Source organism: Lactuca virosa, chromosome 1 (genome assembly GCF_052849685.1).
Source record: "Lactuca virosa cultivar CGN04683 chromosome 1, Lactuca_virosa_CGN04683_v6, whole genome shotgun sequence".
In the NCBI taxonomy this organism is placed as follows: domain Eukaryota; kingdom Viridiplantae; phylum Streptophyta; class Magnoliopsida; order Asterales; family Asteraceae; genus Lactuca; species Lactuca virosa.
This window is the reverse complement of record NC_136426.1, coordinates 158,415,548-158,439,089: the sequence shown is the minus strand read 5'-3', so window position 1 is coordinate 158,439,089 and position 23,542 is coordinate 158,415,548. Positions and strand designations below refer to the sequence as shown.

Sequence of the window (23,542 nt, the reverse complement as noted above, 5' to 3'; positions counted from 1 at the left end):
AGTGCTTGGCCAAGCCTAGACTGATTTGATTTGTTCAATTAGTCAGTCGTCGTAAATCAGAAATCGGGAAACAACAAATGGACAGATAGAATGATTATAATCCATGTCTCAGTCCATATGATATCTAGAATGGAGGAATATATGATCCCTTATCTAATGGACACGTCATTTGACTAGGTCAGAGTTCGGCAGCGGCTTTAAGAGCTACGATTGCTAGTCGGGATCTTGGAGTCATACTTGAATAATAGTTTTAGACTTATCCAAGTGGGAGATTGTTGGATTAGATGTCTAAGCCCATAACTATTATTGGTATGTACTCGACCCGAGAGTAGCATGGTCCATTTGGGTTGCACTTCACCGGAACAATTTGTATGGATAGTCTTTTGAGAATAGTATGCCTATGGTTTATTAATATATTATAAGTTATAATATATTAATATGAAATCATATTATTTAATTCGTATTGGTCAAGAATTAATTTGGAATTAATTCTGTGATCAAAAGGAGACTAATTAAATATGGACTCTTATATATATATATATATATATATATATATATATATATATATATATATATATATATATATATATATATATATATATAGAATGGGCCAATAATTATTTAGGATGGGCTAAGCTTGCATGGATAGTCCATGGAGCTTTTAACCCATGGATCCTATGTAAATGAAAGGTCATGGGTATTAGGGTTTATATGGATGTAACCCTAATCAACTATATAATATAAAGAGGCCCTTGGCACTTGAAATTGGGGCTAGTGTGTGAGTGAACAAGAGTGGGCCGATTTCTAGTGTGCTTACTATTCTCTCAAGTTTTCCAAGTTGTTTTGGTGATTTGTGATTCCACTTGAGGCATTCACATTATTGGTGCTAGGCTCTTGAAGCTCCAAGGAATCAACCACAAGAAAAAGGTATGTCATCCTACTAAGTTTTATATTACAACTACCCAATGATATGCTAGTTAGGATGAGAACCTTGGAAAAATCATATTTGCATGTATAATAGAGAAAACACAGATCCAAGGTTTCTAGGGTTGCATGTACACCATAGGAGTGTTAGAATGCTCAAAACCCATCACAGGCTTGTGACCCTAGGATCAGGTTGTATTTCAGCTCGGGGTCAGTTGGTTACAGGGATTGGCGACATTATTTCAGCGTCGGTGAGCGCAGGTGGGTCGAGGTGGCATAAGTATTTTGTGAGGTCCGGTTGCCTTGGATCTATTGTATCAGATGGTAAGGATTGATTGTGCGATCTATTGCACTTTTGGGATTGTAGACTATGTCTTGGGAGTAGTTGTAGCTCGGTTTAGTGCAGAGGTTGCTTCAGCTACTGCAGTTCAGATGTGGACGATTGAACTGGTGAGTGAGTCAGGGTGCGAACCCTAAATGAAAAAGATTTCTAGAGCCTGAGGCGGGAGACTTGTTTGGAGCGCCTTTGGAAAAGGAGTATTATGTGGGAGTACTGCGGACAGGGTCCCACAGGATGGTCATTCAGCATTGTCAGGATTCAGTGGTTTTAGTAACCGTTATTGATTAGCGGATGAAAGCGCCAAAGGAAGTAGCTCATTGTTGAGGTATTAGTTGGATTATATATATTTTGGTCTTCAAGATTTGAATGTGGGATCATTCAAGCATTAGGGATTGTCGGTTTCATTAGGATTCAGGAAGTGTTCATCTGGTTCTTAGAAGTGTGTGATCATTTGGGATTGGATAATAATGGAGCACTAGTTGGTAAGAGTTGGTTGTTATCGGATCGATCGTTGGAAAGGGAGAAAGATTGGGAATTCTCCAATTTTCATGTATTGTGAAGAATTAGTCGAATCTAAGTGGGGGAGAATCGTCCCGGGATTCGAAAGCAGGAGTGGTTTCGAAACTGGGATAAGTTTCACATCATTGTCAGGAAGAAAGGCGGCCTAAATGGCTGTTTGATTTGAGGGTTGTGCGAGTTGGGAGTTTGGTAAAACTTCCCAGCATGTGTATCGCGTCTTCTCGGTGCTTGATAGCAGAATTTGGGGAATCAGTTTGGGATTCCAGTCATGAATTGAGTTCAGTTCGGATGTTCAGTCGAGTGTGTGATAGACCCTGAGGGTAATTGGATTGATAGATTGAGGGTAAGGTATCGGACTGCGGTTGTGTTAGAGCGAAAGTGTTGTAAGACTGCGGGGGTAGCCGTAACATTCACTAGCGGTCAGATGGTGTGGGAAGTGTTGTGAGACTGCGAGATGATTCGTAGCATTCACGGATTCTTTCATATGATTAGTTTAGGGGTGGGCCTATTCGCAAGATTATGGGTAGACCATAGTATAATCGGAATCAAGAAAACGGTAGGTCGTTGGAGACCAGACAAGATGTAAGACTACAGTATTGTGGTAGCGTTCACTTTTCGTATCTGATTCGATGGTGACAGGTTGTCAGGCTGTTATGATCGAATGGATCAGAAGGATTAATGGAGCCATGAGTGGCGATATAGTTAGGGCGGTTATTGCTAGTCGAAGTTTCCTTCGGGAGTCGCGTGGGGCGACTGTGAGATTACTAATGGCTCAGCAACCAGACAGGACTTCGGTATTCCAGATAAGTTGGGACCGGGGAGGTCTCAGTGGACTTCGGAAGCAACCAGAAGGCAGCCTACTGTTTCGGACAGTTTCTGTGTTTAGGGCGGTATTGACGACTTGGGTTTTCAGGTGTACGAAAAGACTCTGTATGTGTTTGTAGATCTATGTGCGGGTATTGAGCATGCTGATGGAGTATGTTGAAGACATTGTGTGGGTTTTGTTCGTTATATGATCAGGTTCTGAGTATATATGTGTTATGGGGTAGCAACTTGTTCTACAAGTGGATAGTGTGGGGTGAGGTTTTAGTACTGTGACGTTTGTTGGTGTTGTGAAGGACATTGTTTAGGCCCTTTTGGGCAATGGAGGAGATGAGAATCTCCAGGATGGAGCATTGGGACAACTGAAGTGACGACAACAGTGTCGATAGGTTATCGGGAGCATTCCAGTCATGAGCTGAGGGCCGGAGTGGGCATACCAGACTCGTGTTGTGGGCTCAAAGGCAATCCAAACCTATGTTGAGGACCATGTAAGGGTATTACAGTCATAGGCTGTGGGCATAGAGATTGTGTTGATTATGTCTTTTGTAGGAGCGCGTTCGGGTTAGGTCTTTCTCCTGATCGTCTATGGCGACACATTATATTTGGGTAGGGTTGAGGCGGTCCTTCTCTATGCGGTAGGCCAAGATACCCGGTGCGGGCCGACTGAAAGTCGTAGGCACGGAGGCTCAAGAGGAGCGGTAGGGTTGAGGCGGTAGGCCAACAAACCCTGAGAATTTCAACTCGATGGTTGAACTGATTCGACATGTTGGTATCCCAATATAGGGTATTCCATCCCGAGGATGACCGGACCCTATGATCAAGTGGATTTGGCATATTGGTATTCCAACCCGAAGGGTGATATGGGCTAGATATGAGTGCCGTACTGGTTGACCGGTAGTGCTAGGTATGTTGTTGGTGGTAATCGCTTGCGGGACTGTATTCTACGGATGTGGTGGGCGACAAGGGGCGACATGGTAGATTATTGTTGGTGTTATGTGGATATCTTATCTTGATGGCCTATTACATGGCATGTTGTGCTTGATCGGGCTGAGGCGGTCCTGCTCTATGTAGTAGGCCAAGATATCCGGTGCGGGCCGACTGAAAGTCGTAGGCACAGGGGTTCAGCAGAAGAGTAGGACTGGGGAAGGATGTTAGCGGACCAGAGCGGTCCAAATTGATCGAGGGCCTAGCAGGGCGGCCCAGTCAGGTCACGCGCTCGACGAGCGGTCAGGGGAGACTGTAGGCCCCGAGTGGGCGGTCCAGTGATACCGAAGCCTCGGTGTAAGTGAGTTTGTTAAGCTATGAAGGCGCATACTGGATGAGTAGACGATTGTATCGCTAGGTGATATTCAGGTCGGAGAGCACCTGAACTATGTAGGGAAAACAGTAGCAGCATCGGAAAGGATCCGAATAGACGTGGGAGCCGGAGGCGGAAATGCGGGAGCACTATCCAGGGTTTTTCACTGCAGCAGACTTCGAGGACGAAGTCTAGTTCAAGTGGGGGAGAATTGTAACGCCCCGACTCTCAGGTGATAATTTTATGGTTTTGATTTTCATAAGTTGCAAGGTCTACTCGACGAGTTGGATGCCCTGACTCGTCGAGTAGGAGCGGTTTGGGCCACGTGTTTAAGTGACCTACTCGCCGAGTCCAAGATAGGACTCGACGAGTAGGAGCTGAAGGATGAAACCCTAATTTTCAGGGTTTTGCACCCTATTTAAAGGATCATAAGCCTCCTTCAGCCCCTTACAGCCTGTTGAGAGTCCAGCAAACCCTAATCTGTGTGTGTGCTTCATTCTTGGGTGTTTTAAGCTTTGGAAGGTGAATCTTTGTAAGAAGAGCTTTGAGAGCAAGTGGCTAGAAGCAAGGAACGTGTGGGGATCTGATATCTACCTCAATTAGCATCTTTTGGAAGGTATCAAGTCGTTACCTTGACCTCATTTCATTCTAGATCTCATTTGGTTAAATATTAGGGCTTTTCTAGCATAATAAGAAGTTATTATTGGGTATGAGCTAAGATCTGAAGTTGTAACTTCAGATATGAACTCTCTTTGGTCTCTAAGTCCATAAAGCTCTCAGCTTTAGCAAGTATGAACCTCCCCTTAAGTGTGAAACTCCATTTCAAGCTTGATTTTGACATAATAAGACTTTAGAGCCTTGCATGCACGTAAAGTTTGCAACTTTACGTGATAAACATGCCTTGGGAAGCTGGATCTGCATTATGGAACCTTAAAATGGCTTAAAAAGCATCTGAATGGATAGTGGACTGAAGGGACTCGGCGAGTTGCATGGTCAACTCGGCGAGTCCGATGAAGATTGTCGTGCAGGGACTTCTGCATGGACTCGGCGAGTCAGTGGGGTGACTTGGCGAGTTAGTGGGGTGGCTCGGCGAGTCAACTTGGGTTTTCCCGAAGTTTGGACATGCTTGAACTCGGCGAGTTGCAGGAAACTCGACGAGTCAGTGGAGGGTTTCCCGACTACTCGAGATCTGGAAGGACTCGACCAGTCACTAACTGCACTCGACGAGTCGGGTCAACATGGATTGTTGACCTTGATCGTTGACTTCGACTTTGGCCAAGGGTTGTCTATTTGACTTCTGGGGCATTTTGGGAAGTTGGAAATTTATAAGTATGGATCATTGGTGGTTATAGGTGTTGGAGTTTGGGGCAGTGTTTCGGGAGCGCGATTTCGTGGTTCAGTTCGGCATTGCAAGGTGAGTTATCCTCACTATATCAATAGGGTCTAAGGCACCAACGCCGACCCTTATCGGATTTGTATCCGGGTTTATTGCATGATATGCTTTTATTGATTTACATTCTGGTAGTTAGGATGGTGATATGCTTATGCTTAGTGACCTGGTTAGGTTGGTGTCCTAGTTATAGAATGAGGCTATGTTATTGATCGGTTAGGTCTGTATCCCGATTATTGGGATGTTGCTATGATTAGTGATCAGTTAGATCGATTTGACTGTTATATGATATGAGCTAGCGTACGATATTTATGTGCGCATGTTTGTTTGGTTGGGGGTTGGGTTGAGGCGGTCCTGCTTTGTGCTGTAGGCCAACATACCCGACGAGCGATCTGGATAGGTTGTAGGCCCTGCGAGGCGGCCCAGTCATGCCGAAGGCTCGGGAGCGGTCCAGATAGGTTGTAGGCCCTGCGAGACGGTCCAGTCAGGTTGAAGGCTCATTATGCATATTGTAGACTCAGAGAGTGGACCAGGTGGACTGAAGGCCCGGTACGGCCGGACCAGTCACATTGTAGACTCGGGATGCATGGTTGTTTTGTTTACTTATATGTTATATGTTATGGTTATATCGGTATGGCGTTGGTATTTTGGGGGTAACTCACTAAGTCTTCGAGCTTACAGTTTCAGTTTATTGTTTCAGGTTCAGCGGATGACCGCTGGAAGGCGAAGGTGTGACCGTACACTTCCTCGATTGATGATTTTGATTTCTGGGAACTCTGATGTTTAAACTATTTTGAAAACAAATTGTAATAACTGAATGATTTTAAATGATTTAAAAAGTTTAAATTGGCTTGAATTTTATGGATGTTACATGTTCAAAATCCAATGATTTTTGATAGAATTAATCTAATATTATTATTTATTGAATGTCAAGTTGTTTCAACTAATTCAATCCAATTCCTTATATACAACCGAACCGAACCGATCAAATTGGATCGGGTTTACCCATTGAATATATTTGATTGATTATTTATTATCCAACCAATTTTAATCCAATCTCTATCTAATAACAACAAAATATAGTAAATAACACTAAACCACACACAATAACGCTAAATAAGACTAATAAACGACACTCCAACTTCAACGACCAGTGTTAAAAGTTCGACCAAAATACTATAAAAAAACCGTTTTAACTTTAAAAATCAATTAATATGGTAATTAAATATTTATTGGATGATAACCGAATAATATCAATTGGTTATAAGGCCGGAAGGAATGGAGCGGGAAATGTGAGGGAAAATGAGAACCGCACTCAGGAACACCACACCTTGGGTGCGGTTTACGCAGTATATTTTTTTATAATTTTTTAATATATATATATATATATATATATATATTAAAAAATTATAAAAAATATATTAAAATTTATGGTTTTTAATTCTCTACAAATAGAGTATATAATGATAAAAAATATATATCAAAGAAAAAAAATAAAGAGAAGTAAAATGTGATGCGTTTAATGTCTTTTAGTGAGTGAAAAATAAATAAGTGAAAGCCAACGTTACCGTGAAAATGTAAGTAGTAAATGTGAATACACCCTCTCTCGGAAATAACATTGAATGACAATTACATATTTACTAGATGATAATATTAGATATCCAATTGGATGAACATTAATAGCTTTCATTATTCATTAGATTTTCATGGTCATTCAATAATCCAATTAAATTTTAAAATTTCAAACCAATTCAATTGGATTGTTTTTGAAGGATAGATCGGTTGAAATCTAATCGCTTAATTTTTGCACAATCCCAATTTAATTTGTTAAAAAAACAAAAAATTGGTTGATAAGGGCAAAACCGTGAAAATACAGAAGAATATTCCTGGTATTTAGGGTTAGGGTTTAATACGACTCACGGCGGACCACTCCCATATATAAATTATCTTTTTCGTCGGCACATCACCGTGTACCTCTCATCTCTGTCCATTCTCAAGATACCCAAAAAAACTCAAAAGATGGAGCAAACCTTTATCATGATCAAACCTGATGGCGTTCAAAGAGGCCTTGTAAGTCTTATTCATTCACTTTATTCTTCTTCTTCACTAGAATTTCGACTTGAAATCTAAAAATCTTTTCGCTTTTTTGCTATTTTTGTGATTCCTTTGTAGATTCCGACGAAACCGTTTGTGGGTTCGTGAATATTGGAATATTATTTATAAAATCAAAATCTAGATTTGTTGCTCGTAACTTCTGTTTATTCATCTCTGTTTCGAGTTTATTTTTCTAATTTTCGATGAATCTGGATGACTTTTGATGATAATTAAGTTTATTTGGGTTTAGATGTTGATTCAAAAGTAGTTCTAGAACTTCTTATTAAGAATTTTGTGAAAATTGGAATCGACAACAATTGATTCCTCCGTGGGTGTAATTTTTGAAGTTTGATTTATTTAAGAACACAGTCTCACTGCACGATGTAATAATTGCTCTAACCAATTTGATTCATGATTGTAAATTAGAAGTTCTAACCAATTTGATTTTGTTTAGGTTGGTGAAATCATTGGCAGATTTGAGAAGAAAGGTTTCTCCTTGAAAGGTACAATTTTTACTTGATTTACATGGTCAAACTCTCATTCTATAAACACACAAACACAAGATTAAAGGTAATAAGGAATTAATGGGCCCTTAAATCATGGCAATAGGGTGATTTGTTATATGTTTGTTTTCAAAGGATTTATGAATTTCAATTTTTTTGTTGATTCTTTGTGATTTTGCATCTTTTTATTTTGGTCAACAAGGATCAAAAACATCAAAATCAAAATCAGTTTACCAAACACCAAAAGCCCTTAAGTTTTCTTTATTACAATTTGATTGTCCCACTCCCACATCTACAAAATTCCCTTTTTCTTTTTGCTAGATTTGAAATTGAAGTTACATTCTTTTTTATCATTATAATTTATCGATTTCAATAATTTTTTGTTGGTGGGTCATTTTTGTGATCATTTTTAAAGGAATCTTGGACACATTTAATAGTCATAATAATAAAACTTACTAATTAACTGTAATTTTTTTGCTTTAATTATTTCATAATCATAATTATTTATTGTCTTTTTGTTGCCCATGAAAATGGTGACAATTCTAAACAAACATTCATTAAATGTTTCATTTGGAATTCAACTGCCAATAAAAGTAAATATATAATTTTCGGTAAAATGTAACAAATATCAATTTTGAAGATTAAATTAACATGTTATCCCACCTTATATTAATAATCAAAATCAAAATATTATGTAACAAAATAGCACAGTAGCTTTATATATTTTATTTGGATTCAGGTTTGAAATTCTTGACTGTTGACCAAGCTTTTGCTGAGAAGCATTATGCTGATTTGTCCTCAAAGCCTTTCTTCAACGGGCTCGTTGAGTACATCATCTCTGGCCCTGTTGTTGCCATGGTTTGGGAGGGCAAGAATGTCGTTACCACTGGCCGCAAGATCATTGGCGCCACAAACCCTGCCGAATCTGCCCCTGGCACCATCCGTGGTGACTTTGCAATCGACATTGGCAGGTACAATCATACACCATTTTTATGCTTCAGTCATCCGATATAAATGCTTTGGTCATTTGATCTTAGACGATCAAAGCATTTATCGGATGACTTTTAGTCATCCGATATTTACTCTAATTAGTCGGTAATCTGATAACGACGGACTAATTAGAGTCGTATGATATCGGATGGCTGACTTTTATCCGATAAGTGTTTTGGTCATATGATATTAGATGACCATGACCGTAGCATTTTTCGGATGACTAAAAGTCATCCGATATTACATGACTAATTTGACTCTAATTAGTTACTCATCTGATAATGATAATGACAGACTAATTAGAGTCGTATGATATTGGATGACTAAAAGCCATTAGATATCAGACTCACTAATGATTAGTGAGTTATCTGATAATGTATTATTAGATGATGACTTACTATTAGTTATATTACTTTGAAGAATAAAAAGAAATTTGTAATATGAACATATTATGTTGTGGGGTGTGTAGGAATGTGATTCATGGTAGTGATGCGGTTGAAAGTGCAAGGAAGGAGATTGGACTGTGGTTTCCCGAGGGTACAGCTAATTGGTCAAGCAGCCTTCACCCATGGATCTATGAATAAGCGTTGAGTTTTAATTTTCATGTTACAACCACACACCCTTTACTTGTGAACTATGTGAGGGTGTAATCTATGGTATTGTTTATGGATTTTGATATGGCGTGAGGAACTTTTTGGAATGTGAAATCAGCTCTATTTTATGATCTTGTTCGTGTAGTTTTGGAATACTTGTTATGTACTACTTGCCTACTCGTATGATATGGTTGCACAACATGGATTTAACCCATCTACACTGAAAACAACTATGCAATACATCTAATGAGAGCCTAGGGTGACCGTAATATGACCATGGTGTATGGTTTATGTTTTATAATTCTATGACATCCATCGTTTGTATTTGATTTTGGCCCAAAAATATTGAATCAGGTATGTCCGGATTTAGATAGGGTAATAATTAGATTTTTTTTAACGGATATGTAGAATTGAGATATATATATATATATATATATATATATATATACTAGCCGTTTACCCGCGCCGGGTGCGAATAGTTTGTTGCGGCAATAATTTCCATTCGAAAACATGTTATATTTCAAGAAACGTAAATTACTTTTCAAGGAACACAAGTTACTGTTTTTGGTTTTAAATTTTAGGTATGTTGTTTGAATGGTTCAAAAGTGAAAGTATGTAGTTATGTTTGTTGAAATAAAGAAAACATTGAGTTAAAAATAAAAGTAAATTGTTAGAGTTTAAAACAAAATAACGTTGTTTGGGATTATATTTTATTAATTGTATTTTTAAAGAGCATGTAATGAATCGACAAATATCATTTATCATTGAAATATATCAATTATATAAGTTGTCCTTTTGGGTTAAAAATAAAATACATTGTTGTTTTTAAAATCAAAATTACATTATCGTTTTGAGAGAAAATTAAAAGTAAATTGTTTTGGTTTAAAAATAAAATAAGGTTTTATTTGGTTAAAAATATGAATACATGTGATTTGGTTTAAAATATTGATGTGCACTTGTTTCGGCTGAAAATAAATCTACATCGTTGTTTTCATTTAAAATTAATAGATTCATATTATTATTTTGGATTAAAAATAAAGGTATATTGACATTTATTATATAAATTGCTAAGGAATCTTTGGAAACAATCTCAAAGCACAGATAATCTTATACTAAAACTAAAAACATTTAAATTGAACCAAAAAATGTTAACCAAAGAACCAAACTTTTTATTAAATTACTATTAGAAATTAAGTGTTCTTTTATCACATAGTTGTTGCACTTTATCTGAATCTAAATCAATTAAACCGTCTATAACACCCCTCTCAAAGCATCCCCTCTCAAATCATCTGTAGCTTCCTGAAAGTTTATAAATTTTATTTTTCTTAGCATATAAAATTAATAAAACTCTTAAAAAACATAATAACAGTAAACCTTGAATGATAGTATTGTTAACTTACTTTGACCATTACACCCTCCATATCATAATAATAGCATATGTAAACAACCAACACAGATCTCAAAAAAATTGCAAAAAAAAAAAAAAAGCAAACTTCCACCAAGTCAATTGTGCATACATGGTCATAGGAAAAAGAACACAACTCTGATTTGTTTTCCTACCAATAAAGAATCAATTTTTAGCAAATTTACAGTTCAATCCAAAACCAAATTAGAGTTGATAATACAAAAAACTAAAAATTAACATAATAACTAAAAACCACAAAAAAACTTACAAAAATAGCCTTCGATGGCCTTAACCATGTTGCAGAATCCATGTCAAACCTATTAGAAAAGGCCATATACGAAAATAAATCTCATAAATTCTACTAAATGGAAATATTTACACATGCAATTATCTTTAATCATAATATAACATAGATTATAAACTTTAATAAACAATGTTAATAGCGTATTAGCAATTTAGTCAATCTACCTGATCAGACCGTTCTAAAGCATTAAAAGGAAAATAGAGTTGATTTTGATAAGTCAAAAACTTGAAGTAGAATATACAAACAATTTTACACACAACCATATATTTCTTTACAGATTTTGCTTATTAAACAGAACCTTATATTTCATACCCACTACTTAAGACAAAACGTAAAAAGAAGTTAAAATTACCTGTTGTCGTCCCAAAATCCAAATGAATAAAGAAGTCATCACGTAATCCAAACAACTGAAGCAGTCTAGCGGAATAAGTTTGAAGAAAATGAACAATATTGAACATAACAAAATTACAATGCACACCAAAAATATTGAACAGAACAAAATTACTCCAATAATTAAATCATACCAAAATTATGCAAAGTTTAAAAATCACACCCAAATTAATCGTATTATAAGCATATTTCCAGTTACATAAAATCATAATAAAAAATTAATAATTAACAACCAGAATTATTGAACTTGCCATAAAAACAATAATTTTTTTTCAAATATATATTTATATTAAAGTACTAATTAATAAATTCAAAAAAGACAGATTTTAACTTGCTATTATTTTATGTATTTCACATAACAAACGAAAAGGCGGCAAAGAAATTTCCAAAATTACCCTTGAAGATTTCATTTTTATAATCAAATGCCTAAAAAGAAAAAAGAAAATATCTAAAATGGAGCATACCTGGAGTAAGAAAACTGCAACCATTGGGATCCATTTAAAGTTTTAAGCCTCTTAAACCTCTCTAAGCATATCTGTGCATAAAAAAAATAAAAATAAAAATATTTCATTAATACTCAAACTCAATATTCACAATTTATTTGAAGAATATTGTTTTTTCAAGAAAAAAAAAGTCATGTGACAAAAAACCAAAAACATCATAAGCTTTTTATTTTTGACAGAAATACCATTATGCTCCCAAATTGTCACTTCAATCAATTGAAAGGCTCATAACAATTGTACTTTACAAACCATCTTAAGGAAATTGGTTAAAAATATATTGATGGTAGAATTGAGTGACCAACCTTACAGAAACGTCATCAATTAGAGACATTTTCACCCTTCACCGTCAAGAGTGGCAACACATTGAGCTTTCTAGACATAGACAGATATCTATAAAAAAATAAATTAACAACACTTTACCTACACATTAGAGGCTACAACCTAAGGTGGTGAAAAGATATCTGATTCCAGGTTTGCTGAAATAAACAAAAATACAAATAAATGTTAGTTTTTATATAGATCTTGTTTCTAGATCTAATTAAATGAAATAAATACAAAAAAGGTTAGTTTCTAGATATGCTTAAATGAGTTTCAGTTCCCAAGCCAGGATCTACTCCATAATCTAAGAACTACTAAAATAAATTAGAAACAACAAAATACAACAAAAATAGTTTGGAAAGAGCATAACAAAATGGGAAAGTAAACTATACCAGATTGAGAGATGGGAGTAGAAGAAATGTATCAATTGTGTCTGTTAACATTCCAAAAGGTTAGATAAGAGAATGATTGTTACAGAAAAAGATCTCGAAGGAAACTTACCCTACAACCGGTGGACATTTGAGACTACTCCTTGCAACCAATCTCCATGTCCAGGTGATCATATTTATCACTTTTCTCCTACACATAAAACATCAAGCGTTATGGGTTATCTCCAAATCATAAGGTCATAACCAAAAGATACAACAAGATTTCATAGAGAAAACAGCATAATGTTATAAAGATTTGAAAGGAACAAAGTATTAGCAATGTAAGGCTTACATTCCATTAAGATAAGGTGAATGATCAATTCCAGGTGGCCCTATCAAAAGTACCTTTGATCCATTGTTTTCAAAATTTTAACTCCGTGTCCTTGAATGGCAACAACCATGTGAAGAGTAGAATGACAGCAACTTGTGTCTATACTTAGTGACCTTGTCGAATCATGTGCATCACTTCAAAAGTCAAAAGAACAAAAGAAAAAGGTCAACATGTTAATCCAAAAAAAATGTGTATTGTATCAAAGGGAACTTACAAAGCATGGTCATATGAACTGAGAATTAATTGGCGAGGCCAGGGGTAGCTTGGACATTCAAGACCATGTTTAGCCTCATCAACAGATGTTATAGTTGTAAAGCTTACAAGCCCTGAAACACATGCTCATAGGAGTGCATTGCATAAATCAGTGAATGAAAACCCTCTTACTTGCATTCATACAACATAAAGATTACAGATTCTGAACACAGACAAAGCCCATGGTATAAGACATACATTTGTTCCCTAAATTGGCTTATAGGTTTTACAAGCATCATAATCCTACTTCTAGCAAGTCTTTCAACTTGAGCCTCTACTCAAATCAGTGGTTTCACTTACCAACATTTTTTTAATCATATTAACAAAAAAGAAGGAAAATCAGAAAAAAAGAAGGAAAATCAATATTTTTTTAATTGTATTAACTAACACACAAACTTCCCTGATAATTACATCTATCAAGGTATACCTTAAGCACAAAGGCTTCAACATCTATTTTGTGAATACCATAAGAAGTTATGAAATATGAGAAATGTTGAAAAACTTAATTCAATATATAAAAGTTCATGTATTTAGAGTACCTTTAAAGGTATTTGTTGACTTTTAACCCAATGATGGCAGATCGTGTTGGGGTTCATCGTAGAAGATATGGTGCAATGGAGGAAAATGGGTGCTGGTGGATTACAACAATCGATATGCATCCCAACACCACATCCAATCGAACCGCTTTCATTCCCACATATCAACATTTCTTCACCTCTGTCACGTGATCCACATACCTCACATGCCACATCACTGCTCTCAGGTGTTGTGAGACCTGTTGACTCTTCTTCTTCTTCAATGGTTAAACAACGGTTCTTGAGATTGTTAAACGACCTTTCTTCCCAAACATTGGTATCATATTGGACATGTGTTTCAAGGGAATATCCAGGTTTGCATACATATTCCACAAGGTAATCAGCGGAGACACACAATATCTCATGTTTTATGAACTCCTGAACCCATATATCGACATGTGGCATGCCAGGACTCACAATGGCATAGTCGATACCAATGTCTAGAAAGCGGGTGTATGGTGGGGAAGTCGCTACTATGGTCCCATCTCCAGCCTTCACTGCCCGTTTAAGAGTGTCCTGTAACATAAGCAAAAAAAAAAACATCTTAAAAGAGTTTGGTTGCAATGTTACATATAAACAAGATTTTAAAAAATAAAAATACCAAAGAGGGTGCAATGCATTCCCCATATATGACAATACGTATTCCATAAAAGGCAGCATGCCCGGTTTCTCTTTCAAAAGGCGCCACTTCCTTGGAGCTTGCAGGTTAATCTGACCATCTTGACTTAGGCCGTTATTGTGCCATTCATAAGGTTCTTCTGTTAGGAATCTTCCTGCCTCATTGCTTGCAGATAAGTAATCAGTCTTGAGAATCCAACTGTCAGGTTAAGTGTGTGTGATGCCTGGTGGCGATGGTGGAGGAAACTTAGGGTTAGTGGTACCTGTGAACGGTGTGTGACGTTGGCGTTCACGGTGGCGGTGGGATAGGTTTAGGGTTTCTCGTCCCGATAGAAGGTAGAAGTGGGGTGACATAGGGGGGTGGCGGATGCCGGTGGTAGTATAGGTAAACTTCTAGGGCGTCAATTATACAGTTAAAATGGAAGAACAGTCGGGTTAGTATGTAAGGGTTAATGGGGGACCCTCTTCTATGTTGTAGCGACGTAAGGTGGGTGATGGTAGCGGAGGCCTGCCGGAGGGTGGAAGTAGCGACTGTCTCAAGAGAGTGGAGGTAGCGACGACTTCAAGAGGTAGGCGGAATGGCGGTTACGTTTAAGGATACATAAGAGAAATGGGAGAAACGGCGTGTGAAGATGTGTGTATAGGATTTTAGGGTTTTTCACAAAAGGAAAAGCGTATATGATGTCAAGTTAGTGATATGCATAACATGCTTGTAAATGACGTATTGGGTTTTGTACCTCTTAATTTTCAAGAAGTGGGCAATATCCTTAATAATATAGTAAAGATATATATATATATATATATATATATATATATATATATATATATATATATATATATATATATATACCCGTGCTAAACGACGGGTGTGAATAGTTTTTTACGAAGTTAGTTTTAGAGGCGATTAGTTCGGCGAACAGTTATTAGTTACAATTCATCAATTAGTCTGTTTTAGGAAATATGACATTAAAAATAAAGCACAATGTATTCCGACGAACAATGTATTAGGGTTTAGTGTGTCAGGGAAAGATAGTTGATGCAACATTCATAAATTTGTTGTTTCGGTTAAAATTGAAATATGTAGTTTTGGTTAATTATAAAAGTAGGTTGACTACAATAGCTTAAGTTTTTACAAAAAAAGATATCCTTAAATTCGAAAAATACCTAACATTTCATTATTAGTTTGTTATGAGGCCATCAATTATGAAAAAAAATAACATTAATATTCATTTCAAAAATTACAAATGAAAATCTTTTCGAACTTTTGTTTCTTAACACTCTCCGCGATTTAACATATATATTTTAATGTAAAGTGCTACTTTTAACAGATTTTTAACATAACGCCTAAATTTGTTCGTTTAATATAGATGGTGTAATATAACAAAATCAGTTTTTCTTATTAACATATTTATTTGAGATAACATAATAGGTCAAGTATTATTGGGGAATTTTTATATTTAATATTGATATTAAAAAACATATTGTTCCCAACATATTTAAAAGATTTTTAATCTAGTTATTATAAATAATACAATTTTTAGTTTTTAGTATATCATTGATTAATTAAAATAGTACTATTTTATGATAAATATATAAAATAGAATCTTAAAATATAAAAGTAATAATTTGAATATTTTGTATAATAAAAAGAAAATGAAATGAAACCAATTAGGTTTCATCAAACAATTTCTATTACTCCCACTAACTGTGCACATATATATCGAGATATCCTGCAAAATTTGACAACCATATTGTCATTTAAGAGTTAATCCTTTTACATTGTCTTTTAAAAATTTTTATTTTTTAGTGGAATTTTCAAAAATTATATAAAAATTTTCATTTCTTAGTGGAATTTTCAAAAATTATATAGATACATGGTATTGTTCCAAAAAAACCTTTAACTTTACCACAAGTATTAGCCATATCACATAAAGTTAAGTTCAAACTATGATAACCACAAGGAGTATAAAAAGCTCTAGAACTTATATCTAAAAGTTTTATTTATTATTTTTTTTTGCACTCATTGATGTTTTCCTTTCATATTTGATCCATTATCATAACATTGTCCACATACATTATTAATGTCAAGATCAAACAAATTCAATTCATTTTGTAAAATATCAAAAACTCATTGTCCGGTATCATTTACATCTAAAAACCCTAAAAAGGATTCTTCAATGCAAACAACATTTGACGACACATCCACATATCTTAAAATAATAGTCATTTGCTCTTGTGACTTATATCGGGAGTCCAATCAAGTATTATAGAAAAATATTTTGCATTTTTTATCTTTTTAATAATCATAGATTTTATTTATTAGGAAAGCAAAAGTATTAATTCATTTTGTATCCTATGCCCAAGATAATGTTTATGGATACGAATTTCATTTGTAATACGTTGTATATGATCGTAAGAAACCAAGGTTCTAAATAACGTAAGGCGTGACTTGGCGGCAATGTCAAACCTCAAGCTTTTCCGAGCCTTGGCGAGCCACGTCGTTTGTAAGGCGTGACTTAAGGCGACAATTTTGTATATAATTAATATTTTTATATGTATTTTCAACTATTATTCTATTTTATACACATATATGAGTTAATGCGGCATTTTGGTAAAGCTTGACGGCAGGCACAAGCCTTGGAGCCACGGCGAACTTTTTAGAATCTTGTAAGAAACCATGTCAAATTCAGCCAACATTTCAAATAAGCCTAAAAAAATTTACATTGTTATCTTCATACAACTTCTCATTAGTACCACGAAAAGCTAGATTATGTTTAGCAAGAAATTTCACAATAGAGATAATTCTCAACAAAACTTGTCTCCAATGAACTTTTTCTTTTTCTAATTGTTTTTGAGCCGCATTATCGATAGTTTTATTTTTTTGTAATCTTAAATGCAAATCATACCAAATATTTATATTTTTAATATGTTCCATACTAGTTTCATGCTCTTTAATTCTAGTGTTAAGATGTATCCAATCACTAAAACCCTCATTTGCTAATTGACCTTTTCCACACCCTTTTCGAAATATTTTACAACAAAAACAAAAAAAATTATCAATTTCTTTAGAATAAACAAGCCAATCTCTATCACATTTTCCCCCATTTGGTAAAGTTTTAATATAATATGTTGTGGAAAATCTTCTTAAATATTTATCTTTAGGACATTTTATAATGGATAAATCTCTTTTAGAACCTTTCAATGCTAAAATATTTATCATGTTAGAATCAAGAACATCCCAATTTCTTGGATCAAATATATCAAGAGTGTGAAAATCAACATTATCATCAACACCAACATTAGCATTATCATTAACATCTACATTATCATTAACATTATTATTAACATTATTATTGACATTAACATCAACATTATCATTATCATCAAGATTAGCTTCATTAACAGTTTGTGTTTCATTTTCCGGAAAGTTTTGTGTTTTTTTTTGTTATAAACTTATTCATAGATCCTGCTTGAGTTTTATTATCTTCTTTAATTTTTTGTTTATTCTTACATTTTTCATATCCAGATGCATATTTTTTTAATCTAGGAGGCATTGCAAATTATAGAAAAGAAAGAAACGACCTTATTTGTGATTTGTACATTTCTTCTTGGTTCTAGATTTTCAACACTTCAAATCAACAAGAAAGGATATCAAAACTGTAAAAAAAAACATAATCCAAATCAGCATGATATATTTCAATATCGAAAACCAAAATCAGAAACGAATTCAGAACCTGAAATCAAAAAAGAAACCAGAATTTGCTTGTACCTTCAAAATTTAGAAACTAATTTCCTCACTTCCTTGTTTCTTCTGAGTTCTGATTTATGAAACTGTCAAACTGATATATTTGTTCTTAGGATTTACTGATTACTGATTGGAAGCAGAAGAAAAAAGAAAATATGATTAGAATTTAGAAATAAAAATTAAACACTTATTAGTAACAATTAACAAATAAGAAATCCATGAAAAAAAAAAATAAGAAATGCCTTAATGTTACCTTCTGATTTCGACACCTCAAGCAGATTGTTGTATGTTGATTGTGTCTATTGCTCGTAGTGATTGGAATCGACTAATGATGGATAAAACATAAAAATAAGTAATCAAAAAGATCAATAATACCGTTGCTCTGTAATGATGTTTACTATCATCGAGAATGCCCCATGCTTGCAGCGTAATCAGTGAAGAACATAAACGTTTTTTTTTATTTTCCCGAAATTTCTTTCCCACTCGGCCGCTCCCTCATTTCTTGCGTGCAGGTGACTAATAGAATGAAAAGAGTAACCTTCTTTTTTTTTTTTTTTTCTTTGGGCCATTAAATGAGTATATGCTACTAAAAATGCTATAAAAAAATTAGGCCCTATAAATTTTTTAGGCCCTCTTCATGGGCACTTGATGCACATGCCATGGGCCAGCCTTGCTTACCAATTCAGAATTTCACTCATAATTAAAGATTTTCACGGAATTTCAGATCAGATTAAATCTCAATTGTAATCGGTAAGTACAATGAAATAAACATTTACCTTAGATATCCTTTATACAGATTTTTCATGACATTTGATCAAATATCATTCTCTCATTGATCTTAGTACAAATTTCACATCTCAATCTCCAAAGTTCACCCTCTTAACTTAGCTTTGTATAAGGTTTTATGTGAAAGGCCGATTATATACCTTAAATTGTGTTATTGAAGAATCTTTCCCTTGGTTCCTTCGGCATCAATTACCTACACCCGTGATTCCTTGTTAGTTGCAATTAAATGAATCGGAATTAACATTATTTAAAAGTAAAATTTATAGCCTTGGTATCTGGACGTTAGATATAATATTAAAATCACCAACACGCAATACGGTGGAAACATTAATATCCTTATAAAACTATATTATAAGATTGTTATATTGATTAGTTACATTTTTTTTTGAACCGACAAATCTAATATACTCCTAAGCTAACAACATCTATTCCACTTATGTCCACGACGGGACTTGAACCCTCGACCTCAAAGAGGGAGGACACCACCTGATACCGCTGGGCTACAAACCATTTAGTTATTGATTAGTTACATAAGTAAAATATATAGCCTTGGTATCTGGAAGTTGACAAATATACTGTTTTATGAGTTATTACAGGTATACGTTAACGACATAATAACAAACGATTCGCCCTTTCCAATAAAGTTATTAGTTATAAAACAAGAATGGCTTTCTTTCTAACATCAACTTTAACCCTTTTGGAGCAAATATCCCACAAGAACACATGAAAGTAGTTAAAGAAAAAGGGTTCAATTTGATTACATACACATGAATGCAATGGTCCCAAAGTGAACAGGAAAGCAACCCCTCGTCACTTCCGACATTGCTTTGGAACCCCATGCTTATAGGCCATGCAATAATCATTGTATTTATTTTATATATTTGTATGATATAAATATCATTATCTGATTTAATTTTTTCAAACTTGTAAGATAAAAGTAATGTACAATAACTATAAATATTCATGTTTTATAGATGTAAGTTTTTGAAAATTTTCAAACTATAATACACGTCTATGCCTAGAAAATCAATTCATTTTAATGAAATGTATATTAATTAAAGAAGTATAACTCAACGTACAATCAAACTAATTTTAATATATATATATATATATATATATATATATATATATATATATATATATATATATATATATATATATATATATATATATAGGGTTAGATTCATGTGAGCCCATCATATTTTGTGAGACATAGGGACGCAATCTTAACCATTTATTTTGGAGATAAAAAAATATTTTTAAAATGCAATTAAATGAAAATTTTCAATATTTTTTTTAAATATTATTTTCGTCATTTATTTTATCCAAAAAAAATTAAATAAATAAATAAATTACCGTTTTTTTTTTCAAAATATACGTGAAATATTCTAATAGAATATTATACTGAAAATATTCAAATCGAATTTTTAGAATTTTTTAGAATGTTAGAATATTCTAGTAGAATATAAACTATAAATATTCAAAAAAATTCTAACAGAATATTAGAATATTTTAATAAATCTAACAATTCAAGTAGAATATTAGAATATTTAAACATATCTACCAATTTTAGTAGAATATTAGAATATTCTAACATTCTAAAAATTCGATTTGATTATTTACAGTGTAATATTCTATTAGAATATTTTACTCATATTTCGAAAAAAACGGTGATTTAATTTTATTATTATTTTTGGATAAATTAAATAACGAAAATAATATAATTTTTTTTTTGGAATTTTCTTTTTTTTTTTTGGAAAAATACACAATTCATAATTTTTTTTGGTAACAATGGTTATGTAAACACTTTTTGAGTAAACGAGTTGTTTTTGAAAAGTTTAAATTTGTTGTCTTTTTTTAACCCTAATTATTATCTTTTAATGATTTCTAACGATCCTAACGTATTTTAATTACCATACCAGGCGTTCCTAATGGTAATCTAAGCTCTAAGGCGATTTTAATGTATTACCATGGGCTTCTATAATCAACTATACTCTAAGGTGATCTAATGTATTACCGTGAGTCCCTATAATCGACGATTTCAGGATCTCGCATGATTAACGATTATAAGTATTGGGCAAATGCCGAATTTAATCAAAGGCCTTTGGAGGAATTATCAACTCACTAACGCATTGACCTTAGGTATTTATCTTTTATCTTTCCATAACTACCCTTATATATATATATATATATATATATATATATATATATATATATATATATATATATATATATATATATATATATATATATATATATCTTAATATATATATATATATACATCACATTATCTTTGTATACCTCTTCTGGGTGGGATTCTGAGTGGTTTCTCAAGTTTTCTTCATAAGATGCCTTGATTCGAAGTGGTTAAAGGGAGTTGTGGAATATGTTGGCGTTGTATGCGTTTCTCTACAACGGTTATTTAGTTGAGACTCGTGTTGGGAGTCGCCTTGTTTTCGAATGGAGGGTTCAACAGTAATGAATAATCAAGGCATCTGTTTCCTAGTGGTTTTAGCAAGGTAATTCGGGGTCGAAAGGGTTCCGTATGGTTCGGGTTGTAAAGTGAATTCGTATTGACTGTGTTCCGATATGGTTTTGCCTGCTTGGGGGTCAGACAAGGTATTGGATTTCCGGATTTCGGACAGAGTTGTGATGGTTATTCTTCAGTGGTAAAAGTTAATGGGTCAAGGATTCATTATTAGTCGGGGTACGTGAGTTTCACTAAGATTGGGTTGATTATAGTATGGGAAAGCAGTCGCCTATATGAGTCGACTTTTTAGTTAGATCGAGTTTCAGGGAGGATTGTCCGAATGGCCTGAGGTGTAGTAGGGAGCGATTTCGAGGATGATATGTAATTTAAGTGGGGGAGAATTGTAACACCCTTTGTTAAGGTAATTTCATTTTTGACCCAAAGTAGGAAACGTATTTGCAAAATTTGTCCCTTAGCCCTTAAGGAAGAAACACATGATACTCTAAGTACGAGGGGCATACTCCTAGGTACGTGGGGCGTACGTAACATAAATGCAAACCCTAATTTTTAGGGTTTGAGAATTATTTAAACCTCATTAACTCCGCAAGACCTTTTCCTTCATCAACCTCCACCTCCCAAATCGTCCCTTGCAAACCCTAGTCCATTGTGTGAGCAGTTTTGAGCTTGAGAGTGTATTCTTGTGATCTTGAAGGAAGAAGAAAGAAGTGGAATCACCTTGGAAGCTCAAGACATCTTGGATCCGAAAATTTCTTGCCCTCAAGCATCATTTGGAGGTATAAAGCTTGGATCTTGATGTGTTATTTGATTAGATCTTGCTAGCCTTGAGTTAATGTTCATTTTGGTCCCATAAACTTGGTGTTCATGAGTATTGGTTACTCTAACCAAAAGAGATGTCCTTTTAGACGTTTTTAGGTTTTAAGAACTATAAAAATGTGATATTGGTCCCTCTATCCCTTCCATGAAAGAGTTATGATGTCCTAATGGAGTAATAAAATTAGGATTTTAGCTTTTAGACATTTTCTAGCCATGGGAAGTCATAAATTTGGAAACTTTATGACTTAGAATGATGTTTTGGAACTGGATCTGAAGTTTGGAGCTTTGGATTAATAAAATAAGAGCTTAATGGAAAAGTAAGGGTTTAGGCCTGGTACGCTGGGCATACCTGGAGGTACGTTGTGCGTATTAGGGTTCGATGTCGTATTTTTAAAAAGGACCCTCTACGCTAGGCGTAGAGGGAGTATGCAGGGCGTACACAACTAAAAATGGAATCTTTGACTTTTCTGACTTTGACTTTGACCAGGATTGTGACCAAGTTTTACCTAAGGGTATTTTGGGTATTTTGAGATGTAGCCTGAGATTTGGTCACTGTTGATGTATAGGTGACCTGTAGAGCTAGTATTCAGAGCAGTGTTTTGGTCAGCTATCTTTCAGACTGTGAGGTGAGTTTTCCTCACTGTACTTATGGGTCGAAGGCACCAATATCGGCCCAGTATATTGTGTATTATGGTTTGGAATGTTTCTATGTTGTAGTGAATTGTTAAGATCTGCATGATTATCTGGTTGATGTTATGTATTTATTTGTTTTACATGTCGACATAGTGTGGTTGGGTTGAGACTGTATTTCTTTGTGCTGCCAGTAAACAAACCCAGACAATCTAACTGAAAGGTTGTGGGCTAGAAGGGGGCAATCCAACCGTGAGGTTGTGGGCCGGGGCAATCCAAACGGAAGGTTATGGGCCAGGAGTAATCCAACCGGGAAGTTGTGGACCCAATATGTATTATTTGTATAAGATTTGTTGTATGGTACTGGGGGAAACTCACTAAGCTTTGGCTTACAATTTATGTTTTATGTTTCAGGTACTTTAGATGAACGGTGGAAGGCAAATGCATGATCGTGCACATTCTTCCGATTTTATAATGTTTG

The 23,542-nt window shown here is 34.5% G+C and overlaps 2 protein-coding genes and 1 long non-coding RNA gene across 3 annotated transcripts; 1 reads left to right on the top strand and 2 right to left on the bottom strand.

The window, feature by feature from the left end:
- Positions 1 to 7,208: 7,208 nt before the first annotated feature.
- NDPK1 (nucleoside diphosphate kinase) lies at positions 7,209 to 9,603 on the top strand. Its single transcript, XM_079079779.1, has 4 exons — positions 7,209 to 7,362; positions 7,841 to 7,889; positions 8,629 to 8,860; positions 9,349 to 9,603. The coding sequence occupies exons 1-4, from the start codon at positions 7,312 to 7,314 to the stop codon at positions 9,461 to 9,463; spliced, it is 447 nt and encodes a 148-aa protein (XP_078935905.1). The 5' UTR covers positions 7,209 to 7,311; the 3' UTR covers positions 9,464 to 9,603.
- Positions 9,604 to 10,683: 1,080 nt separating this feature from the next.
- Positions 10,684 to 11,562, bottom strand: LOC145107208 (uncharacterized). Its single transcript, XR_013707756.1, has 4 exons — positions 11,534 to 11,562; positions 11,146 to 11,194; positions 10,873 to 11,028; positions 10,684 to 10,771 (listed from the first exon to the last, which is right to left on the bottom strand). It is a non-coding gene; the product is annotated as an uncharacterized LOC145107208 (long non-coding RNA).
- An 842-nt stretch (positions 11,563 to 12,404) lies between these two features.
- LOC145107200 (uncharacterized) lies at positions 12,405 to 14,678 on the bottom strand. Its single transcript, XM_079044046.1, has 7 exons — positions 14,580 to 14,678; positions 13,943 to 14,494; positions 13,366 to 13,477; positions 13,113 to 13,285; positions 12,894 to 12,971; positions 12,785 to 12,825; positions 12,405 to 12,550 (listed from the first exon to the last, which is right to left on the bottom strand). The coding sequence occupies exons 2-3, from the start codon at positions 14,381 to 14,383 to the stop codon at positions 13,469 to 13,471; spliced, it is 450 nt and encodes a 149-aa protein (XP_078900172.1). The 5' UTR covers positions 14,384 to 14,494; positions 14,580 to 14,678; the 3' UTR covers positions 12,405 to 12,550; positions 12,785 to 12,825; positions 12,894 to 12,971; positions 13,113 to 13,285; positions 13,366 to 13,468.
- Positions 14,679 to 23,542: the final 8,864 nt, after the last annotated feature.

Coding starts and splice junctions, on each gene's coding strand:
- NDPK1 (XM_079079779.1), top strand. CDS start 7,312: ATGGAGCAAACCTTTATCATGATCAAACCTGATGGCGTTCAAAGAGGC. Junction 7,890..8,628: donor GAAAGGTTTCTCCTTGAAAG/GTACAATTTTTA, acceptor ATTTGGATTCAG/GTTTGAAATTCTTGACTGTT. Junction 8,861..9,348: donor TTTGCAATCGACATTGGCAG/GTACAATCATAC, acceptor TGGGGTGTGTAG/GAATGTGATTCATGGTAGTG.
- LOC145107200 (XM_079044046.1), bottom strand. CDS start 14,383: ATGCCACATGTCGATATATGGGTTCAGGAGTTCATAAAACATGAGATA.